Source organism: Magnolia sinica, chromosome 13 (assembly GCF_029962835.1).
Source record: "Magnolia sinica isolate HGM2019 chromosome 13, MsV1, whole genome shotgun sequence".
Classification (NCBI taxonomy): Eukaryota; Viridiplantae; Streptophyta; class Magnoliopsida; order Magnoliales; family Magnoliaceae; genus Magnolia; species Magnolia sinica.
In genome coordinates, this window is record NC_080585.1 from 9135143 (window position 1) to 9154903 (window position 19761).

Sequence of the window (19761 nt, forward strand, 5' to 3'; positions counted from 1 at the left end):
TAACTTTTTCAGAACTCATCACACGTTGTGTGGGCCTAAAATTTGAAGAGTCCATGTGATGCAACACCCCATGAAACCCCAGGCCAGACTTTCACTGTAATCCAAAACTTTAGTAGGTCATGAAAAAAGGAAACGATTTCCTCCCTAGATTTGTCTCTCTTTTTACCATGGCCCACCAAAGTTTTGGATAAGGGTAAAAGTCAGGCCAAGGGTTTCATAGGGTGCTGCATCAAAGGGACGGTTTAGATTTTGGGTGGTGTGATGAATTTTGAAAAAGTTCTCATGAGAATTGGTGCGCTGGTGAGCATATATATATGTGTGTGTGTGTGGAAAAGGTTCTGTGCGGTCGAGCTCATGGGAACTTCCCATGAGGTCAAGTTGTGTGGGCCCTACCATGATGTATGTCGAACATCAGCACTATGCATTTGATGGGCCCCCTTTCAATTATGGGATATCCCAAAAATCATCCGTATACGGAACTCAGGTGGGCCATACCATCTAAAATCATGTGAAGACATGCCTAAAACATATAAAAGCACTTGGTAGGGCCCACTTGAAAATTTGATGCGTATGAGACTTCGTCTAACTCCTCATCCAAGTGGGACGCACATAATGGATGGGCTGGATTTGTGAACCACATCTCGATGGACCCAACAAATGATTATGAATGTTTTAATGGAGGGTAACCCCTCTCAACTTTTGTATGTGGTGTGGCCCACACAAGTCACAAATTGACTTGATTTTTAAGCCCTAGGCCCACCATGGAATGGTGCATCTGACTGATGGGGCAGATGTTCGACATGTCATGGTGGGCCCACATAACTCGACCTCATGGGAAGTTCCCATGAGCTCGACCGCATAGAACCTTTTATATATATATATAGGGAAAAGGTACTATGCGCTCGACCTCACGATAAGCTCCGGTGAGGTCGAACTATGTGGGCCCCACCATGATGTGTGTCGACCATCAACACCGTGCATTTGATGGGTCCCCTCTAAATTATGGGATGTCCCAAAAATCAGCGGTATACGGAACTCAGGTGGGCCATACCATCTAAAATCATGTGAAGACATGCCAAAAACATATAAAAGCACTTGGTGGGGCCCACCTGAGTTTTGAATGCTGCTGAAACTTGGTCTGAACCTTTATCCAAGTGGGACACACATAATGGATGGCTGGATTTGCAAACCACATCTCAGTAGGCCCAAAAAATGATTATGAATGTTTTAATGGTGCACGGCCCCTCCCCACTTTTGTATGTGGTGTGACCCACAAAAGTCACGGCTTGACTTGATTTTTGAGACCTAGGCCCACGACGAAATGGTGTATTTGACTGATGGGGTAGATGTTCGAAATGCATCACGGTGGGGCCCACACAGCTCGACCTCATGGGACGGTCCCATCAGCACGAGCGCATAGTACCTTTTCCCATATATATATATAAAGAGGAATATTTTCTTTCCTATCCACTCCTAAAAATTGTTTAAAGTATGCATGTCCAATATATTTTTGAGAAAAACCTTGATATTTTCATAAAATGTGATAAATAATGCACGAGGCTAGAAAAATTAATAGAACTTGCAAAACGTGGCACACGAGTAATTCGAATTAAACAGTGCAAATTATTTAATAAAATGAAAAACATTCAATGGTCTCATATGTACAAACAGGTGTCATGAATAAGAGACCAAGGAGCCAGGACCCAGGGAACAAGAGCTGAGCAGGACAACTCCCATTGGAATGGTGAAATAGAACACATATATGCATAAATTCAGTCGAGCCAGGCTGGGCTGGGCTAAAACGACTTGAGACCAAACCCAACTCAGAAATTTGTTCATGCTTTGCATGAGAGGCTCAAGCTAGGCCTATGGGCAGGCAAGTAAGTACAAGCCCAGCCCAAGGCCAGATCGGGTTGGTCTAGTCACCGTTGATTGTGGCACGGATGCTTTTATGATATTGACCGTAGAATTCATGGCCGTACATGTGATGTTGTCATACATTCTCTTGATTAGAACACATCAGAAGAATGGTCCAGATCTCTAACATGCGCCATGTACATCTATGCTCCTTTTGGCCCCTCATGTAAGAAGTCCTCGTTGAATTCATGAGTCATTGTAACATGAGCTTTCAATGGGAGTATTGCTCTTTTTTCAGATTATATGTAATTATTTTCCATCGAGTAATGAGTTATGCTTGCCGTCGTTCTGCATGGACACAAGGAGGCTCCAAAAAATTAATCTGGACCGCCCAGTTGGTCCAGCTCACTCTCTTAATCAGTTGCTGAGCGAATATCATAGTTATGCGTGTTGGCTCTCAGTTTGTTTTTGGTCCACATGTTAAGATACGTAGTATGCCATCAGATCCGTTCTTAGGGACATCGTGACGTTTATATGCCATCCAATCCGTTCATGAGGTGACTCTGACCCCTAAGAAAGTACTATCTTGATTCAAAACTTCTATCCCTAAGAAAGTTTCCACGGTAGTCATTCAATCTCATTGATTCCTATGGTGTGGTACTCACGAGCTTTGAATTTGACTCGTGTTTTGGGTTTAACTCCTAAAATGAGCTTTAAAAACAGACTGACGGAGTGGATATAGAACGTACATTACAGTGGGCCTCACAGAGCGTAAGGCTGCACGGCCCTGCAATCCTTGTACTGAATATTAGGCAATCGATCTAAACAGTGTAGAACACCTGATGGGAAGCTCGGATCTCTCACACCTATTCTATATAGGCACGTATGCCTGCGTAAGGATGGCCAGGATTTCTACGCGGGTGTAGAATTACCGAACTTAGCTTGTATAACTAACGAACCAAGTCTATCCACTTCCCGCAGAGTGACGTTCCCATAGTCCTATGTAAAGCCCTCCTGGTCAATACGCATGTACACGTGTCAATACTGAACAATTTTGTAAGATCTGATCCGTTCATCGTTCATCAGAAGGGCAATGGTGTTAGGATCTTACTACATAATGGACAGCTATACCAATCATCTAGCCGTCCAATTGTAGGCTTCCTAAAGGATAGAAATATCATATTTTCATAAAAAAATAATCTAAAAAGTGTCGTACAAGTGATAGACCGCTTGGATCGGGCCAAATATCGGATATTAGCATGTATGACTGCGCGGAGGTTATAGGGTTCATACGCGTGTGGGTTTTGCAAACGTCCAGTCGACTTTATAAATCTCTCTGTTCGTCTTCCCTTCTAACGGTTACGCATTTCGTTAATCTCCTGCGCGCTCAAAAATCCCACTCTCTTCTAACAAACAGTTCGATTTCCTCTTCAAGATTCAAAGATCAAGAAAATCAAGAAATCAAGATTCGAGAGAGAGAACTCTCCATAACTCAATCTCATTCTCCTCATCTTCGCGTTTGGTAGGCGAGCTCGATCGGTAAGTATCAATCTCACCGTCTTCCCTACATTGCCCTCAATCTATTTGTGTTTTTTTCTAAAAAATAATCTCTCCTTATTAGAGATAGCCTCTGCTGTTATGCACGTGGAACCCCAACTAGCTCTAGAGCATGCCGCGTAAGAAGAACAAAAGGAAGCCGGCTGCCGCACGCCCGAAAAAACCACCACCAGACCCACCCGGCTTCACCTCTTCCGTACAAGATGAGCCTTCCAAACAACCCAAACCCACCACCACAACCCCAATTCCCGACTCTGTCAAGAACGAGTGTGAGCAGGCCCTCAACCCACTCTGTCAAGAAAATGATGATCGAATCTTATTTCAATCTTCATCTGGTCCTCAAGAAAGACTGGCCAGCAAGCAGAAGAATGCAGAAGTTGAGAAGATCACTACCGAGTGGATCCAAATTTTTAATCGAGTTCAAAAGTATTGGAAATCGTTGAGTGTCGACAAGAGAGGGAGTTTTCTTGAAGTGAATTTTCAGGATCTGAAGGCCCACTACATCTCAGAAAATGATGCGTTAGCAGTGTCTGTGATTTCGGAAGCTCTCTCATATGCCGAGCATAACAATACCTTGAAGTTCTGGTTGTGCTGTTGTTGCGGTTCGGAATTCAGCGACCGCAAATCCCACAAGTTTCATGTGTGGACGCACATTGGCAACCTGGCAACGAAATTGCGGGAATTCCTACCAAAAGAGGCGGACAGTAGCTCGGTCGATATGATTCGCAGTGGTTGTTGGAAACCACTTGATTTCAATGCAGCTATGAAAATTCTCGAAAATCCTGTCACATGCCGGTCTCTCAACATCAACCAAAGATGGCCATTGGTTGATGATCCCAAACGTGCCAAACACCTTGAAAGTATTCAGTCCATGTTTCAGTTGCTTCTCAAGAATAAGTGTCTAGCTGATAATCATGTAAAGACGGTGATACGAAAAGCCATGAATGGGCTCCGGAGACTAGATCCAACTTTGGAATTGCTAGATCATGGGCTGGACAAATCACTTGAATGCATTTGCTTCTTGGATGTAGAGAACCTTACAAATATATTCCTCTACTTGCACGATCTCTGGAAATTGTGTCAGTTAGGCAAAGACTCTGAGAAGACCACCTCAGTAGATGATACCCAGGGTGTCGACGCCCTGACGAGTAATGTTCTAAAGGGGATTATTCTCAGTGATGATTCAAAACATCTCATTTTGAAAGAGTTTTTATGGACAGCTGGGACTGATTCTAATAAAGCTGGAAATGCTGCTCTCAGTGAAGATGGAGAGCAAGACTGCGATGAATTTTTATTCTGGATGTTTAGCGATTCTTCGACTGATGAGGAAATCGTATCACGGACTTGTCAGAGGGCAGAAGAGAGTGGCCCTCAGGGAATGGAGATTCTTCAAAAGTTGACGAAGGAGTTTGATCTCTTCCAGCGCTTCTGCGAGGAGAAATTTAAGCATCAGTGGTCTATAGATGCTTTCACTGTTCTTGAAGATCGCTGTCTTAATGAAATTGTGAATAGGCAACTGTACCCTTTGAAATACGTCCCTCAAAGTTGGAAGGATTTCTTGAGGAAGCAGCAGAAAGAGCTAGATGAAAGCAAAGATGATGATCCAGTTCTCGTCGAGATTGCACAGAATGCTATTTCAACTATTATTGAAATATATCAGGCTTCGAATGTTACGTCCAGCAACGAGGATTTGAGAATGCAGGACAACCTGCATCAAGTTGACGAGAGTCTAGTAGTAGTAATCGGAAAACAAAAGCAGCTTTCAGATACGGAGGTTAGTTTTTTCTATTTGAATTTTTAATGTAGAAATGCCATTTTTAGTGAGGTTTTAGTAGTAGGTTGCTGTCCTGCAGACGAGTAGATTTGATGCAAGGATGATGCAGAAGCTTGATGCCATGCAGCAGTTGGAACGTGAGCTTGAGGTCATCTGTGGCTTTGATTATCGGGAAGTTATGTTACTCCTCGTGAAGAAGTTCGTGCGGGTCTGTATGGATTTGGTTTAACCGTTTCCCTCTATACTTGCCTGATTGAGGTCGAGTTTTAAATGTTTTTGGTGGTTATCTTCTTTTGGCAGCTACGTTTGGAGGATCAAGCAGGCAAAGATGCCAAAGAGAAATCTGATGCTGCTACCGAAGCACTTTTTGCGGAGCTTGAGCTTGAAGCCAAAAGCAATGTCAACAAAGGAGTAGGTGATGATTCAAAACAGATACAGGCAAAGTCAAAGAAAAAAAAGAAGAAGAAGGATTATAGAAGAGCTAAGAATCCAGAGGTTTTCAGTTGTGTTGGGTCTGGTTCTGTTCTTTTATTACGACTGCTTTCATTTGATACCCGCTCATTTTTATTTTTCTCTTTTTCAGGGCGTTGGTCGTGACAAAGAGACTGTCATTCATCAGGAAACTGAAGACAAAGCGTGCGTCTCTCTCTCGAATATGCATATAGAATGATTTTTTAGTTGTCTTTATATATATATATATATAATAAAACAAACAGACACGAACACACCACCTTAATGTGTCTCGGACATCTGATCGGTCCCCTCCTGGTTACGGGATCTCCCAAACATCAGACGAATATGAAAATCAGGTCCGCTACACCATCTGGAACCGTGTGAAATCATACCTAAAACATCTAAAATCAGTTGGTTGGGCCCACTTGAGTTTTGGAATCGGCTACACCATCTGGAACCGTGTGAAATCATACCTAAAACATCTCAAATCAGTTGGTTGGGCCCACTTGAGTTTTGGAATGGCCTGTAATTTTGTGTTAACCCTATGAGGCACACAATGGACGGACGGATGTCTAAACCATATCTAGGTGGGCCCACAATCAATCAAGAAGCTTTTAATGGTTGGGCATCTATTCTTACTGATTCTTTATGTATGGCCCATCTAAGTCATGCATTGGCCTGGGTTTTGGGTCCATGGCTTACAATAGAGGGTCCGTATGATGTACTGGGTGGGTGCCTAGAGAGGTTTGTCATCGAAACTGTTCATTGGGTGTGTCCCATGTTTGGTCGTACAAACCAAAAGAATCAGCCAATCCAATCATCAGGTGGGCCACACCACATAAAAAATGAAAAAATAAAATAAAATACAAGAACCTGTTGATTTGTTGTAATTATAGTGAATTGGAAATAAACTTGTAATTGTTTTATTTGCCACGTACGTGTTTGGAACGAGGTGGAAGTTTACCTTCAAAGCCCAGTGAAAGTCAGTATATCCTAATTAGTGTTTCCAAGCAGAAACTCTATACGACGTGTTTGGAACGAGGTGGAAGTTTACCTTCAAAGCCCAGTGCAAGTCAATATATCCTAATTATCGTTTCCAAGCAGAAACTCTATGCGACCCACCATGATGCGTGCATGGTATCCTCTCCTTTGGTTGGTTTTAGCTGCCTCACGTTCCGTGCGGTTCTTAAAAATCAGGCTAGTCTGAAACTCAGCGGCCCACACCATGGGTAATGGTCTCAAATCATGCCTAAAACCTCTGCATTCACGTGGTGTGACCCACTTGAATTTTGGAATGACATTATTTTGTGGGATGCCCCTTCATCTTGATGGGGTGCACTTGGCTGGATGGCATATGCTGATATAAACAACACAATTGGCCCCACACACGGCCCTGAAAGTTCACTGTGGTGGGTGTAGGCATCCCAACTGTTCCTTGTGGTGTGGCCCACCTGGGATTCGTATTCACGTCTAAAATGATATGTTAAAACGGATGGACGGCGTGGATATACAAAATAAAATAAAAAATCATCAAGGTGGGTCCCACACTGTAAGGGTAAGTGTTAGGCGGGTAACACCTAATCCGCTGCCCCAATTCCCTATATATGGATTTTGGCATTTGACCCAGTCTCTGTTTGTACCTTGCAGCAGTACCTTGGTTGATGCAACTGCTGTTCATCAGAGAGTGTCGGTGTTTGCAGCCGCTGAAAGTGTTGATGAAGTGAAAGAACTAGAAGATGAGCTTGAAGAAGCTGAAAGACAGCTTGCGGAAAAGGTTGAGTATCAAATTCGAATAGAAAATGAGGCTAAACAGGAACGCCTTGCAGATAAATCTGTGGGTACTTCAGTGGGCTTGCAATTGCATACAGGGTCTGTTGAGAGGACTGCAGTCCCTGGTAAATCTTCTAAGACGACAAGCTTTTGTTTTGTGTTTCTGCATTAATATGATTTCTTTAGTGTTAAGATGAATGCTTTTGTCTGAAATGTCCGTCATATCCTATCTTTTCAGGCCCATCAAATCAAGGAATTTCGGAGGATAGTCTTTCACCGAGTGGAAGGCAAGCTCATAGTCAGAACCCTACCAGTGATGAACATTCTCAAACCTTATCTGAGAAAGAAAATGAAGCCAGCCTTTCACAAATTGAAGGTTTCTTCAAGAAGCAAACTCATCTGTGGGCTAATGATTATTTTCATGTTGGCTGCAATACGGCTGAATTGTTGTGCTTTTGTTTACTTAGCTCAATCAGTACTAAGAGTTTGAAATTCTTCTGAAACATGGAACTAACATGATGATCATATACTTTGAAAATTAGTTGATCCACATCTAGAGGATAATGAAACAAAGGCACTAGGACAGCTCTCTACAGAGGAGCATGACGAGGAAAGATTCTAAATTGACCTTATAAAAGCTATACAAGAGAGCCTTGAAAAATATCACATCACTTTACACATCCATGGAATTGATCTTTATGGGGCCTCCCTGTATAGGGGACTCTTCAATTACCTTGATGCATCTTGTTTACTTTTATAAAATTATTATTTGCCATTAAAAAAACCTTTATTGGTATAAATTTGTGGTTCTCCATTTGATATTGCTCATGTGAGAAATTCCTTAATTGCATGCATGGCCCTATATTATCTTTGTTAGAACCTCGGAAGATTACAGATCCATCACTCAAGCTTGGGCTTGGTGTTTGTGCATTAATATGGATGCTTTTGTCTGAAATGTGTTTCATATCCTCTGTCTTTTCAGGCGCAACAAACCAAGGAATTTCGGAGGATGGTCTTTCACCAAGTAGAAGGCAAGCTCATAGTCAGAACCCTGCCAGTGATGGACATTCTCAAACCTTATCTGAGAAGGAACACCATGAAGACAACCCTTCTCAAATTGATGAGGAAAGATACCAAGCTGACCTTATAAAAGCATTACAAGAGAGCCTTGGTAAATATCAAGTCACTTTACACATCCTTGTATACTCTCTTTTTTCCCCCATTTTTCTCTTTCTTGTTTAAATTGAGATTAACTATTTAGGCATTTCTTTTATTTCATGTTGATATGTGATTACAATCAGACTATTGGCTTTCCTAGCTACTAGCAGACATGAAGATTTCAAGCACTTAAGCAAAAAAAGAAGAAGAAGAAGAAGAAGAAGAAGAAGAAGAAGAAGAAGAGAGAGAGAGAGAGAGAGAGAGAGAGAGAGAGAGAGAGAGAGAAGAAGAAGAAGAAGAAGAAGAAGAAGAAGTAACTAATTCTTGCTTGATTAGTTTAGAACTCCTGAAGTCACTCTCATTGACTAATGAGTTGATGAGAAAATCTTGTATGGACCTCCCTGTATAGGGGACTTTCTTCAATTTCCTTGATGCATCTTGTTTCCTTTTATAAGATTATTAGTTGTCATTTGAAAAATAATAATAATAATAATCTTGTATTGGTATAAATTTGAGGTTCTCCATTTGATATTGGCGTGCTGCTTGTGCGGTGAGAAATTTGCGGACTGTAAATCCCATAATCAGCACGTGTGGGTGCACATTGGAGACCACCTACTGAAATTGCAGCCAGTCTTGCCCAAAGGGGCTGACAGTGGCTGGGCTGATATGCTTCTCAAAGGAGGTGATAATTCAAAACATTTTGAGTACTTTACCAAAAGAACAAGTAACTAATTATTGCTTGATCAGTTTAGAACTCCTAGAGTTTCTCTCATCGACCTATTCATTGTTGAGAAATTCTTGTATTGGTCCCTTAATATAGGGGACTCTCTTCCATTTCCTCGACACACATTGTTTCCTTCTATGAAATTATTAGTTGCCAAAATAAAATTAAAAATGTATTCATATAAAATCGTGGTTCTCCATTTGACATTGTTCATTTGAGAAGGTCTTTAAATGCATGCGTGGTCCTACATTATCTGTATTTGACTTCTACTATTGCCTTTACTTCAGTGTTTTACTGAAGCGCATGTATCAATTATGACAATTTCAAATAAATATTTACAAGTTCTATTTTATGTTTCAATACCTCCTACTTGAACTTATCATAATGACACTAAATAATCTAAGGGCCAGTGATAGAAAGAAGTTGAGAAAAGAAAGGATAAACTTCTATAATAATAATAATAATAATAATAATAATAATATATTTAAAAGGATAAAATGATCCAAACTCATGTTGCCTCTTGAACATCACTTTAGGGGGCACACGCCTGGACTGTTGAGGCATGCTTTGTGAGTAACGCATGTGCCCTGTGAGATTTTTGCTTTGAGATGTGCCTTAGAGTCATACACCTCTGAAGCTTTTAAACAACCACCGTGAATTAATTTTATTGTGCCAGAGATTTCTTAAGCAGTGGGTATTATTTTAATTTCTCATAGTCAATAGACCAAAAAAAAAAAAAAAACTAATATTAAAGGCTGAAATGCCATATTCTTGCATTGTATTCCCTTGATGCATCTTGATAAGCAATACTCTTAAATGCTTATGGTATTCCTTCTCGCAATGCCTTAGTTGCATGAATATGTACTACATGTGTTCCTGTGCATAATTATATTAAGTACTATATGAGTGTTCTTGTGCATAATTGTATTAAATTATATTTATAAAAATACATATTGTATAATGAATATGCTATAATCTTAAGCATGGTTTTAAAACTCAATGACTTGGACTGACTCGTTTGGTCTTGAGCTAGGCGACTTGGCCAAGATAGGCGGAATCACCCTCAATTTTCAATTCTGACTCTGATGGTCAAACTAGACTGGATCAGATAGAGTCTGAGTCACCTAAGATGAGTTGCGAGGGACTCAGGTGAGTTTCAAAATGTTGATTTTAAGATTATTAAGATAAGGAATATTTGATGGGTTTTTTTTTTTTTTTTTTTTTTTTTTTTGTGGTAGAATGGTGACCCCCACTTATAGAGGAGATAAATAGAAATTCATCCCATCTTTAAAAGCAAAAAATAGGAAATATGTTTCTTACAATTTGAAGCACGAATCTTCTAAAGAAATCATCATTCCTATAATTGAAACAACAAATCTATGTTATGAAGTAATAGTCTTAGGTGAATGGAAGAATCCTACAACCAAGGTGAATGCTACACAACATGACTCTTTTTCTTTATTACGGGGAGCTGACTTTATGATTGAAGAGGGGATTAAATGCTAAGAATGGTTGAACATGAGGTCTCACTCCTAAACGATGGCTAAGCTTAGTTTTTAGCTTTGACTTTCTTCCTTTCTTCCATGTTTGTTTCATTTTTGTAGCATTTCCTTTATTTCTAAAGAAAATTCATCTCTAGTTGTTTCTTAAGAAGCAGATGTCAATACATTTTGGCATTATCTTAGTATTTATCATTATTATGTTAACCTTTGTAATAACTCTCTCTCTCTCTCTCTCTCTCTCTCTCAACCAGTTCAACTAACTCCCAAGTTTTATTCTTGTGAAGTGACTCCATCTCTTCTACAATGGTCATCATCCATATCACCATCCTCTTCAGAGATGGTATCCTAAAAAGAAGATGTGTCTCCACTACTAGTTATTAGAGCAAGAAACCATATCTTTAAAACCATACCTTACTGGGGCATTAGTGGTCCATTTTCCTTTGCCTTTAGCTATGCTTTTTTGAGTTTGTTGTTGATTGTCCCACTAAATAACCCTTCTTGTTGAAGATTTTCTTTTTCAATTTCTAACTCGTCTAGCTCCACCTGCACTAACTGTCTATTGCTATTACCATTCTGCAACTTTTCTTCATCTTCCTTATTGGCTTTCACCACGTAGGATTCATCAACCACGACATCCCTACTAATGACTATTTTTTGTTCAACCAGATCCCATAGCTTGAAGCCTTTTACTCTTTTCTCATACCCGAGAAATATGCATTTTCTTGACTTTGGGTATAGTTTTAATCGGTGTCCACTCTGCACGTGAACATGAGCAAGACACCTTAAGTTGTAATCAACTTTCTTCCCCGTCCAAACCTCCTCTGCAACTTTGAAGTCAAATGGTATGGATGGTGACCTGTTAACTATAAAACGTTTTTAAGTAAGCCCATATTTCGGATGTAGTCTTGAATGATTTGAGGTTAATTGCAATGTTGCTCTCAACACTGTTAAGGATCCATGTGACTACCTTTAAATTATTTGTGGTCCAAGATAAGAGTTCCTTTTCATCATTTGGTTTGCCCATCAAACCATTCACATAGCTGTAGAGGCTCTTTCCTGCTAGAAAATGATTGAATTGAATCTATTACAGGGAAAAAAATTTCCCATCCAATCTAACCTAACATGGATAGTTTTAATCTCATCGGAGGGATACATGGATGCCATAAGAAAGAAAAATCACAGAGAAGAAATGTACCACGGATTTCTAGGCGAGCAGGACCGGATCCGACGAGCAAAGGTAGAGCCATTGTCGTCGATGGAGAATAATCGACTTGATGGGTTCAACAGATCTCATATCAACGGATCCAGATGTGAAGACAAAGGTGGCGAGCCAGAGATGAGTTTCAACGAAGAGATTCGCCGAATCAGGCTAGAAGCGGCATGCCAAAAACAGAAGAGAAGATGAGGTCCGCAATCTGGAGGCGTCGCTGGTGCGATCTGATGGAAATGGTTGAGGTTTTGGGCATTGACGAGCGCCAGATTTGGAGGTTTTGGGCAGAGACGAGTGCTGGATCTGGAGATGCGGCCAGTCATGCGGCAGGTATGGCCCGCCGGAATCAATGGAGGAGCGCCGGATTTGGAGATGTGGCCGGTCGTGTGGCAGGTATGGCCCGCCGGAATCAATGGAGGAGCACCGGATTTGGAGATGTGGCCGGTCGTGTGGCAGGTATGGGCCGCTGGAATCAATGGAGGAGCGGCGGCTGGATGATGTAGGTGCGGCAAGTATGGTGCAACAAGCTTGATCTGGTGTTCAACTGACAGATCTGGAGATGGTGAAGAAGATCTGTGGGTGTTGTGTACCAATCAGAATCTGCTGGAACAACAAAGATGGGTGTTGGAAGGACTGAGCAGGCAATGACAGATGCGGCATAATGGTTTGGCTACGTGGCTGCTTCAATTCTGGTGGAAGCTGGTGGGTTGTGGTTGCCGATGAATCTATTGGAGATTGGTGCTGGACAATGCATTCATGCATTAATGGGCGGCAACGGGGATTGGTGTGTTCTAGGTTATGAGCTAGATATCGATGGAGAAGATGTGTATCGGATTGCAATAGATCTGATGATGCAACAATGAAAGGACAGACATGGAAGGGGGATCAATGACTAGGATCAGGCCAGGGTCATAGCTCTTCGACCCAAAGGTGGGTTTAAATAACCACTCCACAAGACTATACAAGGAAGCTTATTTAGAGCTTCTCTATACATAGTATATTACAATTAATGATAACCCATATATACAATATTCTCACGGTTATTATGTTTAGGCTTAACTGGACGCTTGCATCTGAGGATCGCATCAAGTCTCTAATTCAGGAGACCCATCATGTCCAGATTGGATTGACTTGATCATGTACTAGCTTTGACTAATTTTTAGACTTGAGGTCGTGTCGGAACTTAAGTTATCGTGTCAGTTAACATGGCTCCCATTAGACTGCTAAAATGTCTTTTGGCTAGGTTACCATGCATTTTTTTTTGTTGCTACTATAACTACTATGTTTATGATAAAAAGAAGGAAAGAAATGAAAAAACTAAAGTCATATATTATATAAGTAGTACTTAATGCCATTGTTCCCCACTTTCTTATTACTTGGTGTCTGTTAACAACAACGACTGCAGTGAGATTTTATTGGAAATTTGCTTCTTCTTTTTTTCCAGACACGTTCGGAGCACAAAAAGATTTTCCAGAAGAGATTTCTACAAAAAAGAACGATGATTGTAGGGATTCACATTATGAAGTTGGAATCAACATTGAGAGTGGAAGAGGTGCATTCGGAACAGGGCTGAAAAATGAAGCTGGTGACTACAATTGCTTTTTAAATGTAATTATACAGGTTGGTATTTTGTAATGTTCTGAGAGCGAGTGATTATCAACGTATTCAATTTTCCAAGCTGAATTTCATTGTGATATCTTTCATTCTAGAGCCTGATGTGTTTTAATCCCATGAAAATTCAGTCCCTGTGGCATGTTAGACGGTTTCGAGAGGAGTTCCTGAGGACATCAAAATCACTGCACCGGCATGTCGGAGATCCTTGTGTTGTCTGTGCATTACATGATATTTTTACAGACCTGAGCATAACATCTGCAAAAACACACACAGAAGCAATTGCTCCTACTTCTCTGAGAATTGCTTTAGGCAAATTGTATCCTAATAGCAATTTCTTTCAGGTGGTAAGTTCACATAACTGTCCAGCTATCTCACAATATCATTTTTGACCTGCACTCATAATCTATAACTTTTATGTGATGATTATTATAGAACATCCTTTGTTTACATTCATGCTATATTGAGTAGTTACAATTCCTTTTAGTAGACCTTATGGGTTTTACGCAACTTTCAGGGACAGATGAACGATGCTTCTGAAGTACTAGCTGTAATCTTTGACTGCCTACATCGGTCATTTACTTCTAGTTCTGGTGCTTCTGATTCTAAATCAGAAAAAAGTAACATGGGCTCCTGGGATTGTGCAAGCGAAGTTTGTCTAGCACATACTCTTTTTGGGATGGATATCTTAGAACAGATGAAATGTGACGGCTGCTGTGTGGAGTCTAGATGTTTAAAGTACACTTCATTTTTTCACCATATCAATGCCAATGCACTTCGAACAATGAAGGTTTGTCTCTCTGACATACAATTTGTTTAGAATAACCTTCTCTGACCATTTAAAGATAGTTGGAAGCAGTTAACAGCACTTCAAATACTGATTTTTCGAAAGCTCCTTTTGAATTTGGTTTTGAGATTTCCAACTCACCATTCACGGATGTTGTGGGAGATGTGATTCCATGGACTCTCAGTGAACACTTGACATGCACAATCTTTCCCGGATTTTAATTGTGGATGTTGTAAAAGATGCTAAAATAAACCCATGGGAAGGGGAGAGGGAGGGAGGGAGGGAGGAGAGCACCTTATGCGAACTTATTAATGGTTTCTTCCCCTTACAGTATACATCTTCAGATAGCTCTCTTGATAAGCTTTTGAAGCTTGTGGAGATGAATCATCAGTTAGCTTGTGATCCAGAGGCTGGTGGCTGTGGAAAGCAGAACTCTATCCATCACATTCTTTCTACAGTTCCGCATGTATTCACAACAGGTTTATTACTGTCTGTCAAGTTGGGGGATCTGTTATCTTTCTAAAAGATAAATTCTTAATCAAATGTCCGCATGCATGCCTGGTTTGATTGTTGCAGTCGTAGGCTGGACGAGTACACATGAAAGTGAGAATGATGTGTCAGCAACATTGGCAGCCATTACCACCGAGTTAGATATTGGTGTACTGTATCATGGCCTGGGTGAGGGGAACAGACATTGCCTGATTTCAGTGGTATGTTAGGGTGAACTTTACAAGCAGCAGTTTAGTAGTTTTTTATATAGCCATTGATCTTATATTGTCCTTTTTACTGCAGTTAACAAAAAGTAACTCTGATTTTCCATTACCTAGTTCTCGGTAATTTTGAAACTGGTCTTAATTATGAATTCCTTCTAATTCGAAGTAATTTGGCACATGTTTCTAAGATACTTCCTCTCTATACCTAGTTCAAATAGTTTTGCTGCATGTTTTTGCCACTTCTCCTCTATGTTGGAGCATACTTTTAATGACAGTTCTTTACCTCAAGGAGCATTAGCTACTTCCATTAGAAATCCAATTACTACTGTAACATAGTTCAGGAAGAAAGTTGAAGGGGCCACATAAATATCCTGCAGAAGAGGGTTGCAAATACATTTCTGGAGTCTGCCACTGTTGTCTACTGTTACTGGTGGCACCCTCCAGTCCTCTCACAAGTTCCATAGAGGTAGTGAGATGTGGATGTTCTTTGAAGCGCCTCCGTAAATGATGTCATGCTTATTTAACTTGGAAGTCGAGATTCACAACTTTCCATATGTTAGAATCATCAGTAACTGTGTCCCATACCTGTAAGTCCAGTCAGGCAAATTGACCAATCTGTTCAAAACATTAAAGTGGAGCTTTTTTTGACACGCAGATTCTTCAAGACCACCCTTCAGTGCCATGTGTGTCGATCCTATGAAACTATGTGACATCCCCATGTTAAAATCATTATAGTGCATATGGAAAAGGCTTCAATTCTTGACCTGCCAAACTTCTTGAATGTGATGATGCTAGACAAGAACATGAGGTTTCAGTGTAAGTTCCAAAACCCATAAGCAGAAAATGGATCGTGTAAGAGAAGATCTGGGCAAAAGCATCCCACACCTGGCTGATGCCTGCCTTAGTGAACCATTGGGTTCATGGATATTTGGCTTGAAACTATCCATATCAGGTTTTGTAGCTGAATTACTTTTACCACTCAATACAAAATCGAAGTTAAGCATGGTGGGTATAAGGCATTGTTCTTCGAAGCACCCCCTTAAATGATGTCATGCTTATTTGGCTTGGAAGTCAAGATTCACAACTTGCCATTTGTTTGGATCATCAATCAGTGTTCAATACATGTACATTTGGTTAGGCAAATTGGCCTACTTGTTCAAAACATAAAAGTGGAACTTTTTTTTTAACACACGAATCCTTCAATCCTATGGAGGCATGTGACATCTCAAAGGTTAAAATCATTAATGCGCCATAAGCAAGATGCTTGAATTCTTAAACTGCCAAACTTGCTGAATGTAATGATGCCAGACAAGAACATCAGGTTTCAGTGTAAGTTCCAAAACCCATAAGCAGAAAACGGATCGTGTAAGAGAAGATCATAAGCATAAGCATCTCAAACCTTGGTGATGCCTCCCAACAATTGGGTGCTAATACCTTGTTATCTTTTCCCTGTCATAACTCACAATCACCCATGCGAACCTACGGAATTTTTCCCAGTGTGCCCTGTGCTTTGTTTTTGTTTGCTTCCACCTCTGATTGCTCAATTTTTGAATTGATGTATCATGAAAAGGAACTTGTGCCAGGTGTGGTTTCAAAAAAATATATATTTAATAGGTTTGCTAGCAAAGATTACCCTCTTATCTCAGCAGTTCTCTCCTTTTCCATCTCTATCATGCAAGTGGAATATTTTGAGGGTGATTGGGACCATTGATCTTTTGAGCCACTACATTGAAGTGCCATATGGCTTAAAAATCACTGTGATCAGAAAATTCTAGCAGTCCAATTAACCAAGTATTTTTTTCATTGAAATTGGACTGATTATTATTATTAATTTCTATTGCTAAAAAATTGAATTGTCCATTCACATGAATGCAATAGCGAAATGATAGTATGACCGCTGTGTTTTTTTTGGCTAGGGCATAATAGACTGATCCCAAGTCCAATCACCATGGACATAATGGGGGTGGGTTGGAAGGGAGAGAACAAGATGCACTCCATGATTATTTTTTTTTATTTTTGGCCATGGCATAATAGACTTATCCCAAGTCCAACCACCATGGACATAATGAGGATGGGTTGGGAGGTAGAGAACAAGATGCACTCTATGGTGAACCTTGCATATTTTCTCAGTAAGTAAAACACATAAGTTGTTTCTTATGTTGCATTATTTAGTGGAAATCTCTTGATCACTTCTATGCTTCAACATACTTGTAGTTGCTTCCTTAAAGAGAACCATGGGACTTCCGGATATTTTGGCTTGAAATTATCCTATCATATTCTCTAGCCGAATTGTTTTTACAACTGAATACAGAATTGAAGTTAAGCATAGTAGGTATGAGGGCCTTTTTGCATAGTCCAGTCTGTTTTGTCTTGAGCAGGAGATGACGCCATATACATTTTGCATAAACCAAACATCCAACCTCTTTGGATTCACATCCTTTTGGACAAAAGTCTGGAAAAGGTCACGGTTCACCTTCTATCCAAACAAGCCATAAATATAGCCTATATAGTCGAACAATTCTTCAGCAGAATCAAACATCTCTTGCAAGCAAACCTTGTACATGTTTCAGATGTTGTGCCTCTGGATATTACAAGAGTCATATCCTTCAGATTCAATCATTGTCTAGCTTTCTTGTTGATATTGGATAAACTAAGATAACTATTTGCACCATTTTGCCTGCTAACTATTGTTCTTCATTTTCAGGTTTGCTATTATGGGCAACACTATTTCTGCTTCGCTTACAGTCATGAACATGAACAGTGGGTTATGTGCAGTGATACAATTGTGAAGGTAACGAGATTCTCTGTCCTGTTCATTATTCTCATATCAGGGCCCTCTGATCCCATTTGATCACTGGCAGGTGATTGGTGGCTGGGATGATGTTCTTACCACGTGTAAAGAAGGGAATATGCAACCTCAGGTTCTTTTTTTTGAGGCTATAAATTAGCTATTCGGGACTATAGCTATCAATGTCTATGAGGCCAACACCGTTTCAGCAAGGAGTGACCAAGTTTTACACGGAATGGATGCATAAAGAGTGCTTATCGTGACATGAACTAGGAACGGCAATGACACTACTAGCCTTGAACATGTGAGGCAGATTGTTGGGAGGGAATGGAATCCTACAGAAGACAAGATTTGTTTGTGCCACAGCAGTGAACTTTTTTTCCCCCTTTTTCTTTTTACGGTGAGTAGAGGTCTTTACTGTAGCTATGATTGTTATATGCATGATGATGATGATGATGAAAAATGTTTCTTTCAAATTGCCCTCATTTCAGTTAAATTCTTGAATAAACCACAATTTGAGCAATCTTCATCTGTAGAAGAGCAACTGTACATATAGACATTAATGGAAAATAAAGAAATAAGAGATTGTACATGTAATACTGTTTTGCTTTCTTTCTTCTTTTTTTTTCCCGTTTTCTTCACTGGAATGATATTTCGATGACGAGCAAATTTTTTCTTTTCTTTTATTTTGGCATCAATGAGAAAAATAGAACCATGTTTTACAAGTCTTAGAGATCATCTATTCATGGGTCTTGTCTTTATCTATTCGTGATTTCCACTCTTCAGATCTTGACAACTGCCAATAAGCCTTATCATGGATGGACCAGTGCAGAAGTGGACGTAAAATTTTTACAGTGAGAGGATTTTAACCACCCAAGGTGGGGGCCACATGTTTAGGCAGGACAACTATCAACCATTTATAACCTAAGTTGAGGCATAAACAAAGCTCAGGGTACTGAAGCCCAGTTGTGTTCTGGTTCTTGCCAAATATGCCAATGCTCTGATCAAATATGCCCCATACACAGTCATCCAAGGATATTTATTGCATTGCAACTCATTGACCTATGGTGAAACCCATTTACCAACCCACTGGCTGTGATTTGGTTAGGCTTGACTCAGACCAGACCCGACCTGGCCCCACTTGGGTCCAGTTATTTGGCTGTTGAACCTTTCAGCATAGCTTATCTAGCTCATAGGTTGTTTAGCGAAAATAAAACGACAATGTGATGCTCATAACGACAATATATATATATATAGAGAGAGAGAGAGAGAGAGAGAGAGAGAGAGAGAGATCAGGGTGAAAATTCACCCGGGATTCCGCATCTTATGGACCATTGGATTCGACATCCATGACACGTGTGCAAAGGTGCGCACATGCGTAAGTGAGCATGCCTATATATATAGGAAAATAAATTTGAGCAACAGTTTGAACGGTCGATTTGGTTGGACCCATCATGGATTGCTTATAATTCTAAAGAATCACTTTTATTGTATGATCCTAGTGATCCCTACCAAGGCTTGGAAATGGATGGCTATAAAAGAAAAGACTTTCAGATGGATAGGACCATCCAACCAGTGCATGGTAAACCATGAACTGTGAGCTAGACCTAACAGATAGCTGAGATGGAACTTCCACTCATGACGTGGGCCGCATCATTAAATTGAAATGTGGACATTTCTTTACACCGTCCATTGTCTTTGTACAGGTGTAACCCATCCAACAAACGCACCCCCCCATTTTTCGCGGCAGGTCATCCCATACTGGAGCCCACCTCATGCACGGCTCGGATGTCTCGCATGGCATACTAACACATGTGTACCATTTCAAAAGATGGTGGTGACTCATATTCCTCGCGT

General features: G+C 40.4%; 1 protein-coding gene and 1 long non-coding RNA gene across 2 annotated transcripts in view; both read left to right on the plus strand.

The window, feature by feature from the left end:
* LOC131223992 (uncharacterized) overlaps positions 1-18501 on the plus strand; it is a 46355-nt gene extending 27854 nt beyond the window's left edge. Inside the window, exons 15-28 of the mRNA XM_058219583.1 lie at positions 3524-5188; positions 5268-5396; positions 5489-5683; positions 5772-5824; positions 7208-7536; positions 7650-7787; positions 8394-8582; positions 13450-13625; positions 13748-13963; positions 14134-14406; positions 14735-14882; positions 14980-15113; positions 17821-17907; positions 17978-18501. Coding sequence (XP_058075566.1) covers positions 3524-5188; positions 5268-5396; positions 5489-5683; positions 5772-5824; positions 7208-7536; positions 7650-7787; positions 8394-8582; positions 13450-13625; positions 13748-13963; positions 14134-14406; positions 14735-14882; positions 14980-15113; positions 17821-17907; positions 17978-18064 — 3819 coding nt within the window. The 3' untranslated portion in view covers positions 18065-18501. The remainder of the gene's footprint in view (positions 1-3523; positions 5189-5267; positions 5397-5488; positions 5684-5771; positions 5825-7207; positions 7537-7649; positions 7788-8393; positions 8583-13449; positions 13626-13747; positions 13964-14133; positions 14407-14734; positions 14883-14979; positions 15114-17820; positions 17908-17977) is intronic.
* Positions 5287-5822, plus strand: LOC131222712 (uncharacterized). Its single transcript, XR_009160165.1, has 3 exons — positions 5287-5386; positions 5489-5683; positions 5772-5822. It is a non-coding gene; the product is annotated as an uncharacterized LOC131222712 (long non-coding RNA).
* Positions 18502-19761: the final 1260 nt, after the last annotated feature.